At 36.1% G+C, this 24344-nt stretch overlaps 1 protein-coding gene across 1 annotated transcript in view; it reads right to left on the bottom strand.

Moving 5' to 3' along the window:
• HDAC9 (histone deacetylase 9) overlaps positions 1-24344 on the bottom strand; it is a 2434493-nt gene that overhangs the window by 644055 nt on the left and 1766094 nt on the right. Inside the window, exons 20-21 of the mRNA XM_053714127.1 lie at positions 14535-14590; positions 14217-14304 (exon numbers count right to left, since the gene is read on the bottom strand). Of these exons, the coding sequence (XP_053570102.1) occupies positions 14217-14304; positions 14535-14590 (144 nt within the window). The remainder of the gene's footprint in view (positions 1-14216; positions 14305-14534; positions 14591-24344) is intronic.

Genomic DNA, 24344 nt, shown 5'->3' with positions numbered 1-24344 from the left:
AAATTTAAAAAAAAAAAAAAACTTTTACATCAGTCTGCTAGTGTAATCTAATTGCAGTTGCCTGCCTGCCAGCGTGTGTGCCAGGCCCACTTGCCAACAAGTGCCACCAATCATATTTGTTATAACAGTAGTGTAAATATTTTAAAAAAAAACTTTTTTGACTGTGAAACATCAGTCTGCTAGTGTAATCTTATTGCAGTTGCCTGCCTGCCAGCGTGTGTGCCAGGCCCATTCGCCAAGTTAGTGGCACCACTCATATTTGTTGTAACAGTAGTGTAAATATTTTAAAAAAAACTTTTTTGACTGTGAAACATCAGTCTGCTAGTGTAATCTAATTTCAGTTGCCTGCCTGCCAGCGTGTGTGCCAGGCCCACTTGCCAACTAGTGCTATCCACTCATGTTTGTTATAACAGTAGTGTAAATATTTTAAAAAAACTTTGACTGTGAAACATCAGTCTGCTAGTGTAATCTAATTGCAGTTGCCTGCCTGCCAGCGTGTGTGCCAGGCCCACTTGCTAAGTGCCACCAATCATATTTGTTATAACAGTAGTGTAAATATTTTTTAAAAAAATCTATCTATGCATATATCAAATGTATATTGCATCTATTGATCTATGTAATCTATGTATATATCTATCTATCTCATGGTTGTGCAAATGGACTGTTTGCGGTTGTTTGCGGTGCGTTACACGGGGAGTTTGGTCTGTCACTGTGAAGCGGGCGTAACCCTTACACCACCTGATCGATACAACATCATACCTGATGTTTTAAATCACGTTATTCCAAACAATTTAGGAATGTTAGGTGATTTATGCCCTTTATGGCTTAAAACCAGACACTGCATCAACTATGTAATTTTCCATTGGAGTTTTGCCATGGATCCCCCTTCGGCATGCCACAGTCCAGGTGTTAGTCCCCTTGAAACAACTTTTCCATCACTATTGTGGCCAGAAAGAGTCCCTGTGGGTTTTAAAGTTCGCCTGCCTATTGAAGTCAATGGCAGTTCGCCCGGTTCGCGAACAGTTGCGGAAGTTTGAGTCTGCCGTTTGCGAACCGAAATTTTTAGGTTCATGACATCACTAATTGTCAGTATATTTACATCTTAGCCAGGGGTTTGACAACTGAATGTACCAAACTGGGTTTTAAAGATGGAACTCTTGTGCTCATGAAATCACAGTGCAACACAGAGTGACCAACAATATTAAAATAAGATAATGTTTAGGAAGTAGAGGGAGGCTTAGGGAATGGGCTTGGTTTTCGAGTTAACCATTTGTATGCCAGAGAGGGATTTGTATTGTTTTGCAGCCCACTTTGGCTTTTATGGGATAACAGATGCTCCCCCACCATCAGCAATAATGCCTGCAACTTTCATGCAACAGTAATTCTAAGGATAGTCATGATATTGTTGATGGGACAAGCAACAAAAAAGGGTTCCAATTGGTTTACAATTTTGATGGTTTTAAAGCTTTTTTAAAGTAATTTAGAAGAGTTTCTAGTTATAAAGCTAGTAGAAAATACTTACACATTTTATAAATGCATAGCTACATAACAGTATAGCCATAGTTTAAGTTCATAGATAAGTCTATTCAAATACTACAATTCTAGACAGGCTACTTGTTTTTTTTATTATTGTTTAAAAAGATAGATAACGTCTTTACTACCTATTTCTCAGCTTTGCATAACCAACAAAGTTGAGAAACTGACGTCATTACCAGGTGATCACGTAGACCACATTGTTGGACGAGCTCCCTGTATGTGGTGCAACCAAGACCTTGTGATATTGCAGCTTGCTCTGCCTATGGTGGGTGGGCATAGAGTTGAGTTCCCATCTTGAGTAAACTCTGACCGGAAATGTAAGGTACAGCTTACAATTGTGGAGCTCCCCCTGCAATGGGTGTTGAGCCGTGTATCTGAATACAGTAGTGAGTTTTGGATTGTATTTGGAGACAGAGTGGAAGTTTGAAAAGTTATCTAATTGCACAATATGTTTTTAAACCTGTGATCCAGGATTGAGAAATTACAAAAACAGTGAAAGAGTGTTATACTTACTGGCTTGATAAAATCTCTATATACCTCCTTGGTTCTATGTGCACATACGTTTTCCTCTAGACACTGACCTACCTATGTATGTTTTTACACATAAGGGTAGATATTTACTAAGGTCGAGCGGACGTGATTCGCTGTAGCAAATCATGTCCTCTCGACCTCGCTAAATGCCGACATCATACTATGTCGGCATTTAACATTGCACAGGCATTTCTGGTGAAATGCTTGTGCAATGCCGCCCCTGCTCCCTGGCGGCCAATCAGCCACTAGCAGGGGCCTTCAATCATCCCAAAAAGATCAGGATGATTTCCGTTTACCACCTAAAAGGTGTTGGAGAAATTAAGGAGCAGCTGTCGTACGACTGCTGCTTCTTAACTTCCATTTCAGGTGGACCTAAAACGATGGGGCTCTGAAACAGCATCCGCTGCTTAATAAATGGAGCCCTAAGTGTCCAGGGTTAAGCTAATAAACATAAGACCCTTGTTAACCTGGCGTGTGTTTTGACACTATGTGCCCAGGCTTTAACTTACAATATAAGTTTCCATGCAAACTGTCCACTTGATTTTAAGAAAAGCTTTTACTGTTTTGTATTTTGTAATAAAGTTGTACTAATTGGGAATTTGGAGCATTTGGTGAATTATTTGAAGTAGTGCAGCTTATAGTCACTCTTTAAACATGTAGTAATGTATACATGGCTCTTCTCTTTAAGATAACTAATAATTAAACTGGCGCTAGTACACTTCTTAATTTAAATATATTTATTGGAAATTAAACTTGGAACATCTTGAATTCTTTTACAGAACTACTTTTTTTTTATTCAAACAAATGAACACTTATCAAATGAATACTATTTTTAGACAAATACTTGTATCTGCCAAATCTAGTAATTACTATGCATATGCAAAATAGTTATGACAGTATCCAAGAAAACCACTTTGTATCTCCTGAAACTTATCTTCACCAAATAACATATTCTCATCTAAATAATTTAACTTTTTCTTTTACTGTGCATACAAACATTGTCATATTTAAACACTGACACATTACAACTGTGAAAATATTAAACAATTTACAAAATATTTTGATATTATTAGTAGTCTGACCAAACTGTAATCCCAAATTTCAAAACAAAAAGTTCAGCCATTTGGGCTGCAATCATGCCAGAAAATAAATCCTGTGGGACTGAAAACTACATATATCTAAAAAAATATGATTTTCTTTCAGTTTTCACTATATGTAGAAACAGGTAATAACAGCTAAAACACAGATGTATTAAAGGGATAGTTTATTTGAAAATGTTATTGTTTAGAAATATAGATAATCCCTTTATGACCCATTCCCCCATTTGGCATAAGCAAACCTGTTATATTAATACACTTTTTTACCTCTATGATTACCAGTATCTGGTAGCCCCAACAGACTGCCCCTTATCTCAGTGTTTTTTACAAACTTAGTGCTGGCTCTTGTATAACCATTATAATTCTCCATAGGAGTAAGCAGGATATTATCTATAGGACACATATGAACTAGCACTGTCTGGCTGTTGTGTAAGATTTAAAAAGCTAATAAAAAGCATTGAGATAAGGGGCAGCCTGCATGGGCTTAAAAACAGACAAACGTAGCATACTTATAATGTATATTAATATAACAATGATGGTTATGCAAAGCTGAGAAATGGGTATTAAAGACAAGACAAAAACAGGTATTGGTGCACATCCAAACACATAAGACCACTTATTTTTACATATTTTTAAATGCTGCAAAAATTTGCCTGCTTAATATTTTTTACATTTTTAAATAAAGTTGGGATCTTAGTCACACAATATGGCCATATTCTGCTCAGCCAGTCACCACTAATATATATATATATATATATATATATATATATATATATATATATATATATATATATATATATATATATATATTAAAAAAAAATATTAAGCAGGCAATTTTTTGCAGCATTTAAAAATATGTTATGTGTTTGGATGTGCGCCAATAGCTGTTTTTTTCTTATATTTATGTTGGTCATTTTGGCAGAACTCCCACAATATGTGTGCTAATATATAAAATGTTTTTGCTAGGTGTGCTTAGCCAAACCTCCTTGTTGTATTTCTTAAATTTAAGGGAGACTGGCCAAATACCTTTGGTTAAAGCACACCACCCTGCTCAGGTGTGTTCTAGACTATGTAATTGAGTTTCATATATATATATATATATATATATATATATATAAAGCCAGGGAGTCTCATTCTGTGCAATCTTGATTTGAGACATAGGGGCATATGTATCAAGCTCCAAATGGAGTTTGATGCCCCGTGTTTCTGGTGAGCCTGCAGGCTCACCAGAAACAGCAGTTATGAAGCGGGCGACCCCCTGCTGGTGGCCTATTGGCCGCGAGTCTGCAGGGGGTGGCGTTGCACCAGCAGCTCTTGTGAGCTGCTGGTGCAATGCTGAATACGGCGAGCGTATTGCTCGCCGTATTCAGCGAGGACTGGCGGACCTGATCCGCTGTGTCGGATCAGGTCCGCCAGACCTTGATATATATGCCCCATAGTAATGCAGTGTTGGAATTCTGTTTTGGTATATTAGAATCGAATGATTCAGCCCAGTAAGGCTAAATTTTATAGTGTTAGGACCAGTCTATTTTGGGACACCTTGTAAGTGGTGACTGGCTGAGCAGTATATGGCCATATTGTGTGACTAAGATCCCAACTTTATTTAAAAATTTAAAAAATATTAAGCAGTCAATTTCTTTCATGTAATTAGCAAGAGTCCATGAGCTAGTGACGTATGGGATATACATTCCTACCAGGAGGGGCAACGTTTCCCAAACCTCAAAATGCCTATAAATACACCCCTCACCACACCCACAAATCAGTTTGTTGAATCGTTATGTAAGGATACCAACATTCAAAATGGTAACTATAAGGACTATTCTACCTTTTGTTCAGCAAGGGCATTATATGTCCACAATAGATTTGCAGGATGCATATCTGCATATTCCGATTCATCCAGATCACTATCAGTTTCTGAGATTTATTTTCTAGACAAGCATTACCAATTTGTGGCTCTGCCATTCGGCCTAGCAACAGCTCCAAGGATTTTTACAAAGGTTCTCGGTGCCCTGCTATCTGTAATCAGAGAACAGGGTATTGTGGTATTTCCTTATTTGGACGATATCTTGGTACTTGCTCAGTCTTCACATTTAGCAGAATCTCATACGAATCAACTTATATCGTTTCTTCAAGAACATGGTTGGAGGATCAATTTACCAAAAAGTTCATTGATTCCTCAGACAAGGGTAACTTTTTTAGGTTTCCAGATAGATTCAGTGTCCATGACTCTGTCTCTAACGGAAGACTTACATTGCTTGGTGTTCTTCTCATCATTTTTCTTGGCATTCTTTTAGAATTCCTAGAATTTTACAGTTTCTCCAGGATGGTCTGGATAAAGGCTTGTCTGCAAGTTCCTTGAAAGGACAAATTTCTGCTCTCTCTGTGCTGTTTCACAGAAAGATTGCTAATCTTCCTGATATTCATTGTTTTGTACAGGCTTTGGTTCGTATTAAACCTGTCATTAAGTCAATTTCTCCTCCTTGGAGTTTGAATTTGGTTTTGAGGGCTCTTCAAGCTCCTCCGTTTGAACCTATGCATTCGCTGGATATTAAATTACTTTCTTGGAAAGTTTTGTTTCTTTTGGCCATCTCTTCTGCTAGAAGAGTTTCTGAATTATCTGCTCTTTCTTGTGAGTCTCCTTTTCTGATTTTTCATCAGGATAAGGCGGTGTTGCGAACTTCATTTAAATTTTTACCTAAGATTGTGAATTCTAACAACATTAGTAGAGAAATTGTGGTTCCTTCATTATGTCCTAATCCTAAGAATTCTAAGGAAAGATCGTTGCATTCTTTGGATGTAGTTTGAGCTTTGAAATATTATGTTGAAGCTACTAAAGATTTCCAAAAGACTTCTAGTCTATTTGTTATCTTTTCCGGTTCCAGGAAAGGCCAGAAGGCCTCTGCTGTTTCTCTGGCATCTTGGTTAAAGTCTTTGATTCATCATGCTTATGTTGAGTCGGGTAAAACTCCGCCTCAAAGAATTACAGCTCATTCTACTAGGTCAGATTCTACTTCCTGGGCGTTTAGGAATGAAGCTTCAGTTGATCAAATTTGCAAAGCAGCTACTTGGTCTTCTTTGCATAATTTTACTAAATTCTACCATTTTGATGATTTTTCTTCTTCTGAAGCAGTTTTTGGTAGAAAAGTACTTCAGGCAGCTGTTTCAGTTTGATTCTTCTGCTTATAGTTTCAATCAATTTGTTTCACTTTTTTGGGTTGTGGATTATTTTTCAGCGGAATTGGCTGTCTTTATTTTATCCCTCCCTCTCTAGTGACTCTTGCGTGGAAGTTCCACATCTTGGGTATTTATATCCCATACGTCACTAGCTCATGGACTCTTGCTAATTACAAGAAAGAAAACATAATTTATGTAAGAACTTACCTGATAAAATAATTTCTTTCATATTAGCAAGAGTCCATGAGGCCCACCCTTTTTATGGTGGTTATGATTTTTTTGTATAAAGCACAATTATTCCAATTCCTTATTTTTTATGCTTTCACACTTTTTTCTTATCACCCCACTTCTTGGCTATTCGTTAAACTGATTTGTGGGTGTGGTGAGGGGGTGTATTTATAGGCATTTTGAGGTTTGGGAAACTTTGCCCCTCCTGGTAGGAATGTATATCCCATACGTCACTAGCTCATGGACTCTTGCTAATATGAAAGAAATGAATTTATCAGTTAAGTTCTTACATAAATTATGTTTTTTTGTAGCATTTAAAAATATGTTAAAATATGTGTAAAAATAAGTGGTCTTATGTGTTTGAATGTGCACCAATACCTGTTTTTGTTGTATATTTATTTTGGTAATTTTGGCAGCACTCCCACAATATGTGTGCTAATATATAAAATGTTTTTGTTAGGTGTGCTTAACCAAACCCCCTTGTTGTATTGGATATTAAAGATGTTATCTAACTTTTTAAACAATAATAAAAAATCAAGTAGACTGTCCCTTTAAGCCTGTCTGGAATTGTTAGTATTAGAATAGGCTTATCTATCAACTTAAACTATGGCTATACTGTTATGTAGCTATTCATTTAAAAAAGTAAGTATTTTCTACTAGCTTCATAACTAGAGAGTCTTCTTAATTACTTTAAAAAGATTATAAACCATCAAAATTGTAAACCACTTGGAACCCTTGTTTGTTGTTAGGTAGGTGTTGTATATAATACAAAATAAAATAAATAATTAAGCTTGTCAATGCTTGTCCCATCAACAATATCATGACTATCCTTAGAATTGCTGGTGCATGAAAGTTGCAGGCATTATTGCAAAACAATACAAATCCTTCTCTGGCATACAAGCCCATTTAATAAGCCTCACTCCAATTCCTAACCATTATCTTATATTAACATTGTTGGTCACTGGACCCTTGCACTGTGATTTCATGAGCATAAGAGTTCCATCTTTGAAACCTAGTTTGGTACATAAAGTTGTCAAACTCCTTGCTAAGATATAAATATACCGACAATTGAACAAAGTGTTAAACGATTTTGATTTTCCATGGTTATTGGTTATATATGTGTGTGTATGCATGTTTGTGTATGTTTATTGTCTGGGAATATTTCACTTTAATGCCCTCCCCTGGAAAAATGTATGCGGACGCCCATCGGATCTACTCTAATGTTTCCTGTGCAGGATAATTTATTTTTGATCATCTGTGGCTTGCCTTGTAGCTGGTCTACATCAGCTCAAGGCAAGCATAATAGAAAAGGATTTTTTTACAAGAACATTGAAAGGTTTTATACAATAGAATTGGCATTAACATGATGTCACTATTATTGTTTAGTGGCTATGTTATAAATTAATCGCTGTTGCTATTAATTTTAGGCTGTGGTTATTTGGCTAGAATTTGATCATGAGAGGACCACTTCCCAAAGCTATCAATTGTGACTCAAGCTATCAATTATGGCACACGAGGGAACAAAAATGGGCCTGTTTTCACTACCCATCACTACCCATTATCTAGTCTAAAAGCATGGGCTATTAAACTAAGCAAGTATAAAATGTTTCATTATTGAAAGTATAACATTATTGCTATATACATTATTTGTTTATACTTTCTCCCAGGGAGGCTTTGGTTACAATGTTAACTAATTTTCTGTGAACTAGTGTTTTCTTCCTGACTGACTGTAACTCAGTAGTTATTTGCTTTCTTAAAGGGTCTACTTGATTTTTGTATTGTTTAAAAAGAAAGATAACACATTTACTACCCATTCTGCCATATAGATAACACTGGGCTCACTCCTGTGTAGTTATGCATGAACCAGCACTAGTTAGCTGAAATCCTAGTTTTAAATGCAAGGTAATTATAGTGGTAAGAAGTATATTTATATAGCAGTGTTGGTTATGCAAAACTGGGGAATAGGTAATAAAGGGATTATCTATCAATAATATTAGTCTACTAGACAGTCCTTTTATGGTGGATTATCAGTTTTTGTATTAACAATCACAATAAGAAAAGCTTTGTATATATAAATCTATATTTAGATGGAAATTAGAAAGGAATATATGTCTGTGGCCGATTTATCAAATGTCTGTCCGACATGATCCGCTCAGTGAATCATGTCTGACAGACATCGCTGAATGCTGACAGCATACGCTGTCTGCATTTTACATTGCACAAGCAGTTCTGGTGAACTGCTTGTGCAATACCACCCCCTGCAGATTTGCAGGCAATCGGCCACTAGCAGGGGGTGTCAATCAACTCGATCGGGCGGATTGATGTCCACTGCCTCAGAGGGGACGGACCATTTAAGGAGCAGCAGTCTTAAGATCGCTGCTTCATAACTGCTGTTTCCGGCGAGTCTGAAGGCTTGCTCAGAAACAGGGGCATCAGGGGCCATTCAACCCTTGATAAATCTGCCCCATATGTTTAAATATCAGTTTAATAAATAAATTATTATTAATGAACTAAGCTGAATTAGTGCTTAACCACCTTAATAGAAGAAAAGAGGGCAGGGCTACCCCAAACTTTAACTGCACATGTCCAAAGAAAAATCCATGCTTAGTTTGTGATTGGTTAACAAATGGTTCTTTTGTTTTGAGGAATAAGGAATTCAGTGGCAAAAAATAACATAAACCAATGTTTTTATTTGACAAAATAATGCTGCATTATTCATTTCAAATTAATATGAAGGTGCATTATCATATAGGTTACAATTTGTGCTTAAGGTCCATTAAGAAAGCCCTCAAAATACCCTTACACTTTCATCAGGCACCTGTTTACTGTTAACATTTACTATTTTCTCTTTACTTTAACTGAAGGAAAGAAATCCCAACCTTCTGTATCCCCATAGCTCATAACGTCAATTTAATTTGCCTTTGAAGAACCTAAGTATGACCAACATGAGAATTGAACTTATAGATATAATTGAAAATTCCTATAAGGCACTTGTTGACTTTATGTTTCCAATATATCAGGAGACATTTTATTCTTCAAAATATCATATATCTGTGGACAGAAATGTAAGAAATGGTTAAAAAACAAATTAAAAATTAGATTTTGTTATGGATTCTGAGGAACACAAGAATTAGAACAAAACACTATATACTTCAAAAAAACTTTTAACATCGTTTGTCTTTAAATCTTTTATCACCTGCAAAAATTAATTAGGAGCATATGTAACAGGTTAGGATTTGATGCCAGAGTTCATTTCCTGTCTATGCTTTGTCAGACAACCCTATTACACCTTTCATGAACTATAGGCAAAGAAAAAATTGTGCTCATAAATCAACATTTAGCTTTCCTCGGGCTCTGTATTGTACTGACCCTTTTAGTATAAGGCAAAACACACATTCATTATTCATGAAATCTGTACAGACAACATGCCAAATGCCATTTAAATTCAAATAAACCATTTGTGGAGCAAATGATTACTTTTTTTGGTCCAAAAATTCATCTTATTAGAAAGAGTTGTCTAAATCAATAGCGGGGCTAACTAAAAATATTTTTCAAAAACTATCATAGATAACATGGCATTGTTTAAACACAAGGAAAAGGAATTTTTGATACTATACCACAAGGTTTATTTTGCCTTTGACAAATTATAGAACAATAGAAAAAAGCAGAAATGACTTACAAAGACAATTGCTTTTGTAATAATTAATTTTAGAATTCCATTTGACATTTATTTCAAACTAAAGTAAGACAAATTATATACGTTGAGATTTTAATATTGTGTAGACAATTTTATTGTAAATCAATTTATTAGTCAAATAGCAATTTAGAATACAATGTAACATTGCAGTCTTCTAAGTGTTTTGTTAAAGGGATATGAAACCCTAAAAATGTTCTTTTGTGATTTAAACAAAGAACACTTTTTAATTTGTTTTATTCCCATGGTATTGTTTGTTGATAAGATATCTAGGTAGGTATCTAGAGCGCTAGATGGCAGGAAATAGTACTGTCATCTAGCGCTCTTGCAAATGGATAGTGAATAATATTCTTGCAAAACTCCTGTTAAATAGTACTCCAGACATGTGCATGCTCCTAAGTTTATGTCCCTGCTTTTCAACAAGAGTACAAAGTAAAGGTCATAATAGAAGTCAATTAGAAAGTTGTTTCAAATTGCTTGCTCTATCTGAATAATGAAAGAAACATTTTTTAGGCTTCTTATCCCTTTAAGCCTCATGTATACTACCAGAGAGGTCTGCAATGCATTACAGCTATCTTTGAGAGCTTAAGGGTTATGGATACAATCAGCATTGAAACTTTTTTTTTTGTTTGTTTTTAAAATTCACAATATTAAATAATAATTATGACATTTCCTACAAGCATATCTGTTTTATTTAAGGATCACACTTACAAAGCAGCTTTCCAGATTTCTCTTTCTAGAAATGTAATTGATTTTATGGTAGTTGTAGCATTCTTTTTAGCAACATTGCTTTTTCCCAAATTTTAGTTGGCTTTGCCTATGGTGAAAGTTATGGGTTCTGTCTGAAAGCCACTTTCAATATTTACTTAATTTTCCTGTTATTGCCATCTGCAAATTGTAGTATCCTCACTGTCACTTGAGTGTATACCATGGAATTCAGAACTCTGACATTCCTAAATGTTCCACGTCGCTTGATATAGGCAGGAGATCCTTTATATCGGTCTATTACTGACAACAGGAGATTAGATAAACAGCACTAAATAGGCTTTTTCAGGGGTATGTCTCTAGACTGCAAAATCAAATTTTGCTATGAAAATGAGAAATGCAAATGGTTATAAAGCATTTATTTTGTATGTGGATCTTCTGCAATACAGTGCCTAGTTTTGGATGCATGTATATAATAATTACTTTTATGCCATTTAAAAAATGGTCTTGGTTATTACTGAGCAGCTTGGCCATTACTGGAAACAGAAAACTGGATACTGCTGTTTAGATTGGTACTCATATACTAATAAATAAACACATTGGCCACATTTAACCCCTAAACCCTGTTAGGATGTTCCATGCTGTTCTAAAATTGCTGGGATTAAACTCCTTTAGGACGGCATGGAATGTCCAAACTTTTGCGTTATCCTGCTCCATTCTGGAAACAAATGGTGGTTGATCCAACTGGGGAATGCGCTTAACAATGCAGGTAATCCCCCAGAAGCTAGTTAGCAGCATTTTTGAAGCTCATAATCGCAGTGACGATCATGTACTTAATTTTTTATTTTTTTTATTTAGGAATACGAACTTGAACAGATGGGTCTGTCCTGAAGGGGTTAACCTTGTGTGAATCTTGTGTGAATCTGGCCAAATGACTGCCAGAAAAGATTACACTTTGGTCACAAAGTTGTCAGGTTTCTGTTTTTTAACAGCACTAGCTGCAAGACATATTTGTTTTTTATTAAAGTCATGAAACCTTCATTTTCATTTAATCCAGCTTAAAGTTATTAAAACTTTTTACCTAGCTAAAAGCTAATATTAATGTACATCTTCATCAATTAGGTGTAAAGAGAAATAATAGCCTTTAAAATGTGAAACACTTTAAAAACATGTTAAACGAAGATCAGCACTCACCAACAACAACCATCACCTTGGTGCACGGCTATAAACATTCTAAATTGGCCCTCTGAAAATCCGGATCCAGTGTATATCCAAATGGATTTCCAAATAATGGCAGACACTCAGAGAAAAGTTCTGGATCCGGATTTTCAGAGGATCAATTTATATATATATATATATATATATATATATATATATATATATATATATATATATATATATATATATATATACAGGGAGTGCAGAATTATTAGGCAAATGAGTATTTTGACCACATCATCCTCTTTATGCATGTTGTCTTACTCCAAGCTGTATAGGCTCGAAAGCCTACTACCAATTAAGCATATTAGGTGATGTGCATCTCTGTAATGAGAAGGGGTGTGGTCTAATGACATCAACACCCTATATCAGGTGTGCATAATTATTAGGCAACTTCCTTTTCTTTGCAAAATGGGTCAAAAGAAGGACTTGACAGGCTCAGAAAAGTCAAAAATAGTGAGATATCTTGCAGAGGGATGCAGCACTCTTAAAATTGCAAAGCTTCTGAAGCGTGATCATCGAACAATCAAGCGTTTCATTCAAAATAGTCAACAGGGTCGCAAGAAGCGTGTGGAAAAACCAAGGCGCAAAATAACTGCCCATGAACTGAGAAAAGTCAAGCGTGCAGCTGCCAAGATGCCACTTGCCACCAGTTTGGCCATATTTCAGAGCTGCAACATCACTGGAGTGCCCAAAAGCACAAGGTGTGCAATACTCAGAGACATGGCCAAGGTAAGAAAGGCTGAAAGACGACCACCACTGAACAAGACACACAAGCTGAAACGTCAAGACTGGGCCAAGAAATATCTCAAGACTGATTTTTCTAAGGTTTTATGGACTGATGAAATGAGAGTGAGTCTTGATGGGCCAGATGGATGGGCCCGTGGCTGGATTGGTAAAGGGCAGAGAGCTCCAGTCCGACTCAGACGCCAGCAAGGTGGAGGTGGAGTACTGGTTTGGGCTGGTATCATCAAAGATGAGCTTGTGGGGCCTTTTCGGGTTGAGGATGGAGTCAAGCTCAACTCCCAGTCCTACTGCCAGTTTCTGGAAGACACCTTCTTCAAGCAGTGGTACAGGAAGAAGTCTGCATCCTTCAAGAAAAACATGATTTTCATGCAGGACAATGCTCCATCACACGCGTCCAAGTACTCCACAGCGTGGCTGGCAATAAAGGGTATAAAAGAAGAAAATCTAATGACATGGCCTCCTTGTTCACCTGATCTGAACCCCATTGAGAACCTGTGGTCCATAATCAAATGTGAGATTTACAAGGAGGGAAAACAGTACACCTCTCTGAACAGTGTCTGGGAGGCTGTGGTTGCTGCTGCACGCAATGTTGATGGTGAACAGATCAAAACACTGACAGAATCCATGGATGGCAGGCTTTTGAGTGTCCTTGCAAAGAAAGGTGGCTATATTGGTCACTGATTTGTTTTTGTTTTGTTTTTGAATGTCATAAATGTATATCTGTGAATGTTGAGATGTTATATTGGTTTCACTGGTAAAAATAAATAATTGAAATGGGTATATATTTGTTTTTTGTTAAGTTGCCTAATAATTATGCACAGTAATAGTCACCTGCACACACAGATATCCCCCTAAAATAGCTATAACTAAAAACAAACTAAAAACTACTTCCAAAACTATTCAGCTTTGATATTAATGAGTTTTTTGGGTTCATTGAGAACATGGTTGTTGTTCAATAATAAAATTAATCCTCAAAAATACAACTTGCCTAATAATTCTGCACTCCCTGTATATATATATAAATTATTTAATTTTCATCAATATATCTATCTAATATATATATATATATATATATATATATATATATATAGTGCAATCTATACACTGCATATATGGCATTGATGAGTCCATGTATAATGATTTTTGGGTTTAGCCTTTTGTTGTTTGAATGAATGAATGAATGAAGAATCAGTGAACTATACGCTTCTAGCAAATACACAGGTAAAATAAGCACTAACAAATCATTCATCTTATATACCGTTTTGGTGCTAACCATTAATACGTACCAGATCTACAATCAATATCTTTCCTATATTTAGCTTCTCTCTCAAGTATTTGGCAGTAATTGCAACAGAATTAAAAATGCAGAATCCCCTGTGGATCAAAGAAGAATATTAAATAAAAAAATAAAGTAGTCAGGAAAATAGTTATAAATAATGTTCAGTGAATAGTTTTAATGCTATATGATCTCTGAAGTTATAAATTAGCTTCTAGAAGAACCTAAGAAGTCTTTGCAGACATCTGCAAATAATTAGAGTGATCTGCTTTAGAGACATACACTGTGCAGGTGATTGTCAGTAATCTATGTATTTGGAGATACTTACATTGCTGTTGATTCCTCTGCATGATGACTCGGGGGCCTTACAACAGCGTAACCATTCTGTTAGAAAATAATAATTATTTATTATAAAAATAAAAATTCTATCAATATTCTTAATCTGCTTGGTTTTATTTCTATTGTAAAAATTCATACATTTGCAAATAAATATGCATAATCGTTTGTCGTGACATATAGATCATGCTTTTCCTTTTTTTCTAGTAAAGCAGAAACTTGTATTACTTCTGTAAGTTTTGCTTAAGAACTATACTATTTTGGAATAACATCTGCTACATCTGTATTTCATATAGTTTGGTGCTACAAAACACCTGACAATTTAAAACATTTAAATGATTGTGGAATAGCGGTTCTGACTTTTGGTCCAGTTTTTTGGTTGAATCTACCTATACTCATATTTTAAAATTCCTTAAAAGAACAGTTTTACATATGCATCCACCTTAAAGGGACAGTAAATATATCTAATTATGCACAGTAAAACAACTTTACAATATATATTCATTATTTATTTTCCTATAGTTTAAGGTCCTTAAAACGGAAAGAACACATGACAGGCTTCAAATCACAGGCCTATCACAACATACCTGTCCCTAAATTGCAGTTTGTTATCTTATTATTTCTGCTGAAGGCAAACTATGGTGATTTTGTTAATACAAAAATAGTGGCAAGCCCTGTTCTCTCCAAACACAAGTCTGGATTGGCTCCTCCAAATAAGGAAAATAGTGGATGGGATTGCATAATAAAAACAGTTGCAGCAAGCCAGGTGTTATTTTATTATGATAGCGATCAGACTCTAGACTGTATAAAAAAAGTTATATTGACAAAGTATAATTGTCTATGTCTATGAGTAAGGCTAAGATGTGCAGCCGAAACGCGTAAGACAGCAGCTGGGTTGTTTTAAAGTCTTTTTAAGCTCATGTAAGTCATAATAAAGTATGTCAATTTTTCCTATCTCTGGAGGCTGGCCGGAGTCTTTTTTCTATTTCTCTAAAGTATAATTGTATACTGGCCCTTTAAGCTATCCGTTGGAAAGTGTATGCATACATTTTTTTTAAACAGTAACAATTTTTATTTTGCTGTCTCAGAGCAGCCCATGATCATATCCATTGAAAAGCCTCTTCAGTATGTTTATCATATTTCTTCTCCTGTGGCCAATAAGAGACAGAATAATTAGCTTCTACACTGATAAAGTATTTATTGTGTGGAATGTTGAGGTGGTCACAGTTATAGAATATGTGAATTACAGTTTAGCTTTTTGTGGGTGGGGGAGTAGAAAAAACATTTTTTTTTTAGAAATAAATAAAATTAAAAAAAGGGCAAATAAATAATAATTGTATGATATATCGTTTTCTACTAGAAATTGTATGAGGATTTTATTTGTTAGTTTTATGTCCCTTTAATTGATGCTGGCTACCAAACAATCCTTATTTTGGCTATTTGAAGTTTTTAGGGCTAGATTACGAGTGGAGCGCAAAATTGCGCTAATGCGAGCAAGCAAATGTGCACTGGTATTTGAAGCCCCGTGCAATACAAACGTGAGCTTGTTTTCATATTGCATGGAAGCTTTGTGCTCAATAGAGTGCACTTTCATAGGCTCCAATGGGAGCTTGGTTCTCATGCCTTGAGACACGGGATGAGAACCTGGCGCAGCGAAGGTGGTAAGTCACGCAGTGATGGGCAGCAAATTGAAATATATATGTATAAGCATATATTTAAATTCAAATGAAAAAGAGAGAAATTCAGAAATCAAGATTACGATTCTGAAAAATGAAAGGGATTTTAGCACTCTTTTATCCCAAAATGATATAATGTATTGTATACAGACTGGATTATTCCACAGAAACGACTAGTGCACACACGGTTTCAGAAAAGAACATATAGATTTATTAACAATGGACATAAAACATATACACATAAAAATTTGAGCACCTATGATGTACTACAGATCAAGATTCTATACCGCTGCGGTAGATAACCAAGGAGAACAGGAAAGTTTGCAAACAGCATAAAGTACACAAAGAGATCTTATAAACATGTATGGTAACATATAAACAAGTAAATGTCTTTGTATATACAGTTAAAGCAGGAGACCATTCAGAATCTTAATATTAGACACAGTGGAATAATAGGCCAAAGAGTTAGATATTACGGTGTCAGTATTCCATATTGCAGAAAGCCAAGATGCTCCGTTATACATGTAGAGATGTTAAAAGGAGTAATACAACCTGTCTCCGATCAGTTGATGGCACTTTAAACCAAGCTCACACTGAGCTGATTGCTGGTAAGTGGCTGGAAAGCGGCTGGAAAGTGAGGTAAAGACGTCCTCTAGTATCCAGGGGTAATTCAAACTGTCTCCGATCAGTTGATGGCAATTTATGCCAAGCTCCTACCGCGCTAATTGCTGGTAAGTGGCTGGAAAGCGAGTTAAAGACGTCCTCTAGCATCCAGGGGTAATTCAAACTGTCTCCGATCAGTTGATGGCACTTTAAGCCAAGCTCCTACAGAGCTGATTGCTGGTAAGTGGCTGGAAAACGAGGTAAAGACGTCCTCTAGTATCCAGGGAATCAAAGGCTTATTGAATCAGAAGCCATCCAAGTAGGTAAGTAGGTACATAGACTGTTTGTTCACAGGTGCAGGAATGGATAAAATGGCAGCTGCTTAAAGGTGAATCCCACTTGCAGACTTTCACTACAGCGGACTGGACGGTGCAAACTCGGCTCACAAGCCTCTCCTCCTCTCAAAAAGCCATGTCACCTTGTTCCATAAGTGACCGACAGAGGTCAGGTAGATATTGTTGCAAACATCGCCACTAAATCACAAGCTGCTGCTATGAAGTTTCAAAGTATCAGTCAATGCGCGTTTCGCCCCATAATGCTGAGCGAAAGCCGGGCCTCGTCAGGACTGTCAAATGGTTGTCTTACCAGACTCTTTATTGGTTTCAACTTTTTAGGGGGTGTGGCAATCTTCTGTTAGACAAGGCAAGTTCACCATTGGCTTCAGTAGCCAAGCCTTCTAAGTTGAATTATAAATGTTTTACATAGTAACAAATCCAAATACATACAATGTAACATTATAATGGACACGGTAATGTTAAAATCTAAATGCATGCTGACCCATTTATGCATAGTCAGAAATAGGAAAAATAACTATCTAGTTAAGGTAAACATGTTAGTTGAAAGAGATGTTATATATGGGATTAATAATAATCAAAAGCCTCCGAGACAGCACATCACCAAACAACATTATTCCCACAAAACTTCTGAAAGAATGAGCCGAAATCCTGGCATCCACCATGACACACCTCATAAACCTGTCATTCAAAGAAGGAATTGTGCCGAACTCCATCAAGCAAGGCATAATCAAACCCCTCCTACAGAAGCCCAACCTTGACCCCAAAAACTCAAACAGCCGCAGACCTGTCACAAGCCAAAACACCTTCTCCAAGATTGTCGAGAAAGCAGTAGTACAACAGCTACAGGCCCATCTGGACACCCATGAACTCCGGCATAAATTACAATCTGGTTTCCGCCCTGGCCACGGGACTGAAACGGCGCTCCTCAAGCAACTACCGACTTGACTACGCAAACTCCCTCTACTTAAGACTCCCCAAATACCAAATCTCCCGGCTGCAAGTCATCTAGAACACTGCCGTCAGACTGGTAACTGGGAAAAAACCTTGGGAATTGATCACCCCATCCCTGAAGACACTTCACTGGCTACCCGTGAAGGATCGTGTTACATTCAAGACCCTCTGCCTTATCCACAAATGTACACAAGAAAAAGCCCCAAAATACCTCTGCAACAAAATAAAGCACTAGGTGAACGAAGATTCACAGTTCAAGGACCCCGGCTATGGAATGCGCTAGCTGCGGACATCCGCTCAGAAGAAAACCATCTAGCCTTTAGGAAGAAGCTCAAGACCCCCCTTTACTGAAGGCTCAGGCCGCTTTTGGCTGAAAAGTGCCTTGAGGTGATTTAGTTTGCGGTGTAGCGCTATACAAGTTACTGATTCATTACATTAAATATGGCAATGTATATATATATATGTATATATATATATATCTCATTGTGTAGTTCATTAACAAATCTAGACAGGCCCGAAGGCTTGTTTTCCCACAGAAAACCACTGAATTACATTGTTTCCAATGCAGCAAAGGATTCTGGGTAAGATATGCAAATTAAGTACACAATGACACACCTTTTTACTTCAGTCTGCTTTTCAGCAGATTCCATTTACGCCAAAGTATCGCTGTTCACACAGCTTATAAACTTAGCTAGGGTTAGTGCAGTGATTCATAACCATCCCAGGACAGACTGTTTCGTAGTTGTTGCTACTCATCAGCTGGGAGAAGGTTTGAATCACTGCTAGGTGAAGTTGATTCCGGGCAGAATACAACAACATTTTAAATTAGGGGGAGATAAAAGGTGAGTTTAAAATCCTCCACTACGCACAAAATATAGAAAAATAACTAATTGTGTAGTTCATTAACAAATCTAGACAGGCCCGAAGGCTTGTTTTCCCACAGAAAACCCCTGAATTACATTGTTTCCAATGCAGCAAAGGATTCTGGGTAAGATATGCAAATTAAGTACACAATGACACACCTTTTTATTTCAGTCTGCTTTTCAGCAGATTCCCTTTACGCCAAAGTATCGCTGTTCACACAGCTTATAAACTTAGCTAGGGTTAGTGCAGTGATTCATAACCATCCCAGGACAGACTGTTTTGTAGTTGTTGCTACTTATCAGTACTAACCCTAACTAAGTTTATAAGCTGTGTGAACAGCAATACTTTGGCGTAAAGGGAATCTGCTGAAAAGCTGACTGAAGTAAAAAGGTGTCTCATTGTGTACTTAATTTGCATATCTTACCCAGAATCTTTTGCTGCATTGGAAACAATGTAATTCAGAGGTTTTCTGTAGGAAAACAAGCCTTTGGGGCCTTTCTAGATTTGTTAATGAACTACGCAATGAGTTATTTTTCTATATTTTGTGCGTAGTGGAGGATTTTAAACTCACCTTTTATCTCCCCTTAATTTAAAATGTTGTTGTATTCTGCCCGGAATCAACTTCACCTAGCAGTGATTCAAACCTTCTCCCAGCTGATGAGTAGCAACAACTACGAAACAGTCTGTCCTGGGATGGTTATGAATCACTGCACTAACCCTAGCTAAGTTTATAAGCTGTGTGAACAGCGATACTTTGGCGCAAATGGAATCTGCTGAAAAGCAGACTGAAGTAAAAAGGTGTGTCATTGTGTGCTTAATTTGCATATCTTACCCAGAATCCTTTGCTGCATTGGAAACAATGTAATTCAGAGGTTTTCTGTAGGAAAACAAGCCTTCGGGCCTGTCTAGATTTGTTAATGAACTACACAATGAGTTATTTTTCTATATTTTGTGCGTAGTGGAGGATTTTAAACTCACCTTTTATCTCCCCCTAATTTAAAATGTTGTTGTATATATATATATATATATATATATATATATATATATATATATATATATATATATATATACATATACATTACTTCAGACACCTATGGAAAAGGCAGACAGAGATTTACAGGGAGCTCTCTTAGAGAAAAAACAGACAGCAAACAAATGATGAACTGTACTCTGTTTCCAGTTTATGTATTTATATTTCTTAAAAAGATATCCCTCAGCTTTCTATGAGTCGATTGGGGATTAATTATCTATCTCTCTTAAATTAGAGGTTTATTCATAGTTAGATTAAATACAACATATATTTGTTCTAATTGTAACCGAGAAATTAAACATATTCAATTCTCTTACTTAAGCCATATGGAGAAATTGTCTTAAGGGTATATGTCCATCGGCTTCTTTTCTCAAGAGGCATTTGTTTTCATCTCCCCCTCGCCCATTTATAATCCCTCTATCAAAACCTATACATTTTAAAGAGGTGGTACTGCCATTGTAGAACTGTGTGAAATGATGAGCTACACTAGTATCTCGTTCATATAGGATGTTGTCACAATGTTCCTGTATCCTGTCCTTAAAAAAAAATCAAATTCTCTGCCAGTATTTGCTGAAAATATTTTACACTTCAACATATAGGGGCAGTACACACAGTGTCCACAGGGGTAATTTTCTTTAACCTGTTGGTAAATTTGCAACCAATTTGTTTGGGGTTGGTAAATTTGCAACCTATTTGTTTGGGGTTGAGACCTTATAAATTTAATTTTAACCAATTTATCCTTTAAATTGGGAGATTTCTTTGCGGTCATAGGAGGATTTTCACCTACTATCTCCAAAATTTTCTCATCTAGAGTTAAAATGTGCGAGTTTTTAGTTAATATATTTCTAATGTTTTGCCAATGGCAATTGTAAGTTGTAATAAACATAATTTTGTCACTGCTAGGTTTTTCCCTTCTCAATCTAAGAAACTGACCATACGGAATACATTTCTTTAGGGGTTCCGGGTGACTACTCGACGCTTCAAGTAGATTATTTGTAGCTGTTTCTTTTCAAAATATCTCTGTTGAAATACAGTTTACTTCTTTGTTAATTGAGATATCTAAGAATGGCAATTCTTTATCACTATGGACGTAAGTCAGAAAAATGTTGCAGTTGTTCTGGTTTAGCTTGGAGACAAAATCTTGCAGACAGGTCAGAGGGCATGCCCATAAGACAAAAATGACATCCACGTATCTAATCCACAGGGGGACATGGGATTCAAGAATATCACCAAACTGTTCAAAAATGTCCAACTCCCATGCCCCCAAGTTTTCATATTGCATGGAAGCTTTGTGCTCAATAGAATGCACTTCCATAGGCTCCAATGGGAGCTTGGTTTTCATGCCTTGAGAAATGGTATGAGAACCTGGCACATCGAAGGTGGTAAGTCGTGCAGCGATGGACAGCAAATTTAAATATATATATATATATATATATATATATATATATATATATATATGTGAATTTAGACATATATACTTATGTGTTTATATGTGTATATACACATATGAACACATAAATATATATATATGTATATAAGTATATATATATATATATATATATATATATATATATAGGAATACCACAGTCCCCATAGACTGTAATGTAAAGACACTTTTATGTGCTGTTTTTTTTTCTAACACCCCACACTCACTCACTTTAACCGCTAAAAACTGCTTCATGCATTTAAAAAATAAATTAATTAAAAATGCTACAATTTTTTTTTAGAACATGAACCTCACACTTTATTTTGGGGCAATTGGGGCACATTTAGAAAATTTACCAGAGATCTGATGTCTGTTTTTTTGAGCACCTATTGCTACCACAGCTTGTGGTAGCAATAACCAAACACTTGTAATGGCTGGTTATTTATCACACGCAGGTAAATGAGTGAATTTTCTTGTTTACGAGTGCGTGATAAATTACCGCTTCACTTGTAATCTGGCCCTTAGTCTTTGTAGACACTAAAGTCTTCTTAATTGTTATATATAGAATATGGTAGTTTATATTTTATAGGAAACAAATCAGATATGGTGTCTCAAATTACAAAAAAATGTTAAACATTTGATTAATTAGGAATGACAATTCTCCTCAGTTCACAAGAAATATAAAGTCTCTGATCAAATTCTGGCATGAGTTTCAAATAAAAGAGCTTTCCCAGGATGAACTCAAATTAGGAAATCGAATGCATGCAAGTCATTGTGACTCATAAATGGTATATTATTTTCTTCAGAAATCATTGGGACAAATAATGCAGACATATCACGAAAGATCTAAATGGAAGTTTGCCAGCAATATAATATTTTTCTCCTCAAGAAGATTCAAGAATTTTTATAAGATTTGCACAAAAAGAACTTTCACACAGAGTTGTATAAATCATGTAAATCTCACTATATACAGAAGATACATAGCTTACCAGACATTTTGTAATTGGTGATAGGTTTCTAAAACCCTATGGACTGACACACTGTTTCTGACTTTATAAAACAAACCAGGGAATACATTACAGTATCCCTTTGTGTTGATTATGATTTGGAAGGGTGTTGTTCTTTCAAAATTGTTTTCTGTGCCAGATTTATAAGGCATGACTGTATTATTAAAATTAGTTTATATTATTAACGTAGTTGCAGCATTTTGTTTTAGAGATGTACTGGAAGATATTAAGTTACAAAAACAGCAACATGTTACTAAATTTAAAATGTCTTTTACCACTGTGCAAACATAATACAAACAATACATAAAAAGAGAGTGCCAGGGGATTAGGGCTATTTTCTTTACTTTGGATTTTCTTTGTTATATTTGCTATTTGGTTTAAGAGTAAAAAAAGAAACATATAATTAAAACACTAACAGCTTTTCTGAGTAAATATTGTGCCTCCAAAATTAACACGAATAGGCCAAACTATAAAAATGTAACAAATAATAAAAATAAAAGTATATCAGCTAGATTACGAGTTTTGCGTTATGAGTAAAAAAGCAGCGTTAAGACTCATAACACTGCTTTTTCACTACCGCTGCTATTATGAGTCTTGTAGGTACAGCTGTCCCGCACACTTTTTTGGCCGTACCGCAAATCAACACGTAATTTTTGTAAAGTTTTTTTTCAATGGGACTTCCATAGCGCCGGTATTACAAGCTTTTTTTTTTAGGTCAAAAAGTGAGTGGTACATCTTATCCCGCAAGATTTGTAACGCATTCTAAAGTCAGTAGTTATGAATTTTAAACTACAAAGCCGTAGCATAAAACTTATAACTAAAGTGCTAAAAAGTACACTAACACCCATAAACTACCTATTAACCCCCACAAACACTAAAATACAATTATTAACCCCTAATCTGCCACTTCGGACATTCGCCACTAGAATAAACATATTAACCCCTAAACCGCTGCACTCCCACCTTGCAAACATTAGTTAAAAATTATTAACCCCTAATCTGCTGTCCCTAACATCGCCGCCACCTAGCTAAATTTATTAAACTCTAATCTGCCGCCCCCAACGTCTCCGCCACCAGGGCCGCCACTAGAAATTTTGGGGCCCCTGACTTAACCATTGATCAGGGCCCCCCCCCCCCGTTTGACATGTGCAATTTTTTACCAAGTGACTAAAACGTATATGCACTTTATTCTTAAGTGTCTATTTAAACTTGGAAATGTTGTAAAGGTAGTAACATACAAACACACACACACACTCACACATAAGGATTCACATATAGACACTCTAGCAGACACGCAAAGAAACACACTCAGACACAGACACCCAAATAGACACTCAGCACTTGTTTACATTGATCTGACAAGTAATGAGGTAGACTTCAGCTTTGTAGAAAAAGGAGATTTAGAAAACAAAATATGGAGTTCTTATTATCTTTTTGTAAAGGAAGATGCCAACAGCATGCAGTGGCTGAAAGGAAGGGCCCTGAACTGCCTAAACAGTTCATATTTATATGGTGGATTAGGTGACTTCCGTAAAGGTCTCATTAGTCTCAAAGTCTGTAGAAAGATGTGAATAATCAGTAGTAAGGTCAAAATGTCCTAAAAAGGAACAGACAATGGACACACAAACTCAAACTTACACATACACCCAAGGAAACACCGACAGAGACAGCCTCAGAAAACACACAAAGACACACACACAGAGACACCCACAGAAAACACACAAAGACATACACACACCCTCATGGAGACACCCACAGAAAACACAGACATACATACATACATACATACACATACACACACACACACACACACACCCTCACAGAGACATCCACAGAAAACAGACATACACACCCACTACCCTCACAGAGGCATCCAGGGAAAATACACA

Source organism: Bombina bombina, chromosome 5 (assembly GCF_027579735.1).
Source record: "Bombina bombina isolate aBomBom1 chromosome 5, aBomBom1.pri, whole genome shotgun sequence".
NCBI lineage: Eukaryota > Metazoa > Chordata > Amphibia > Anura > Bombinatoridae > Bombina > Bombina bombina.
The sequence above is the reverse complement of the archived record's forward strand: the minus strand, read 5'-3'. Positions and strand labels throughout refer to the sequence as shown.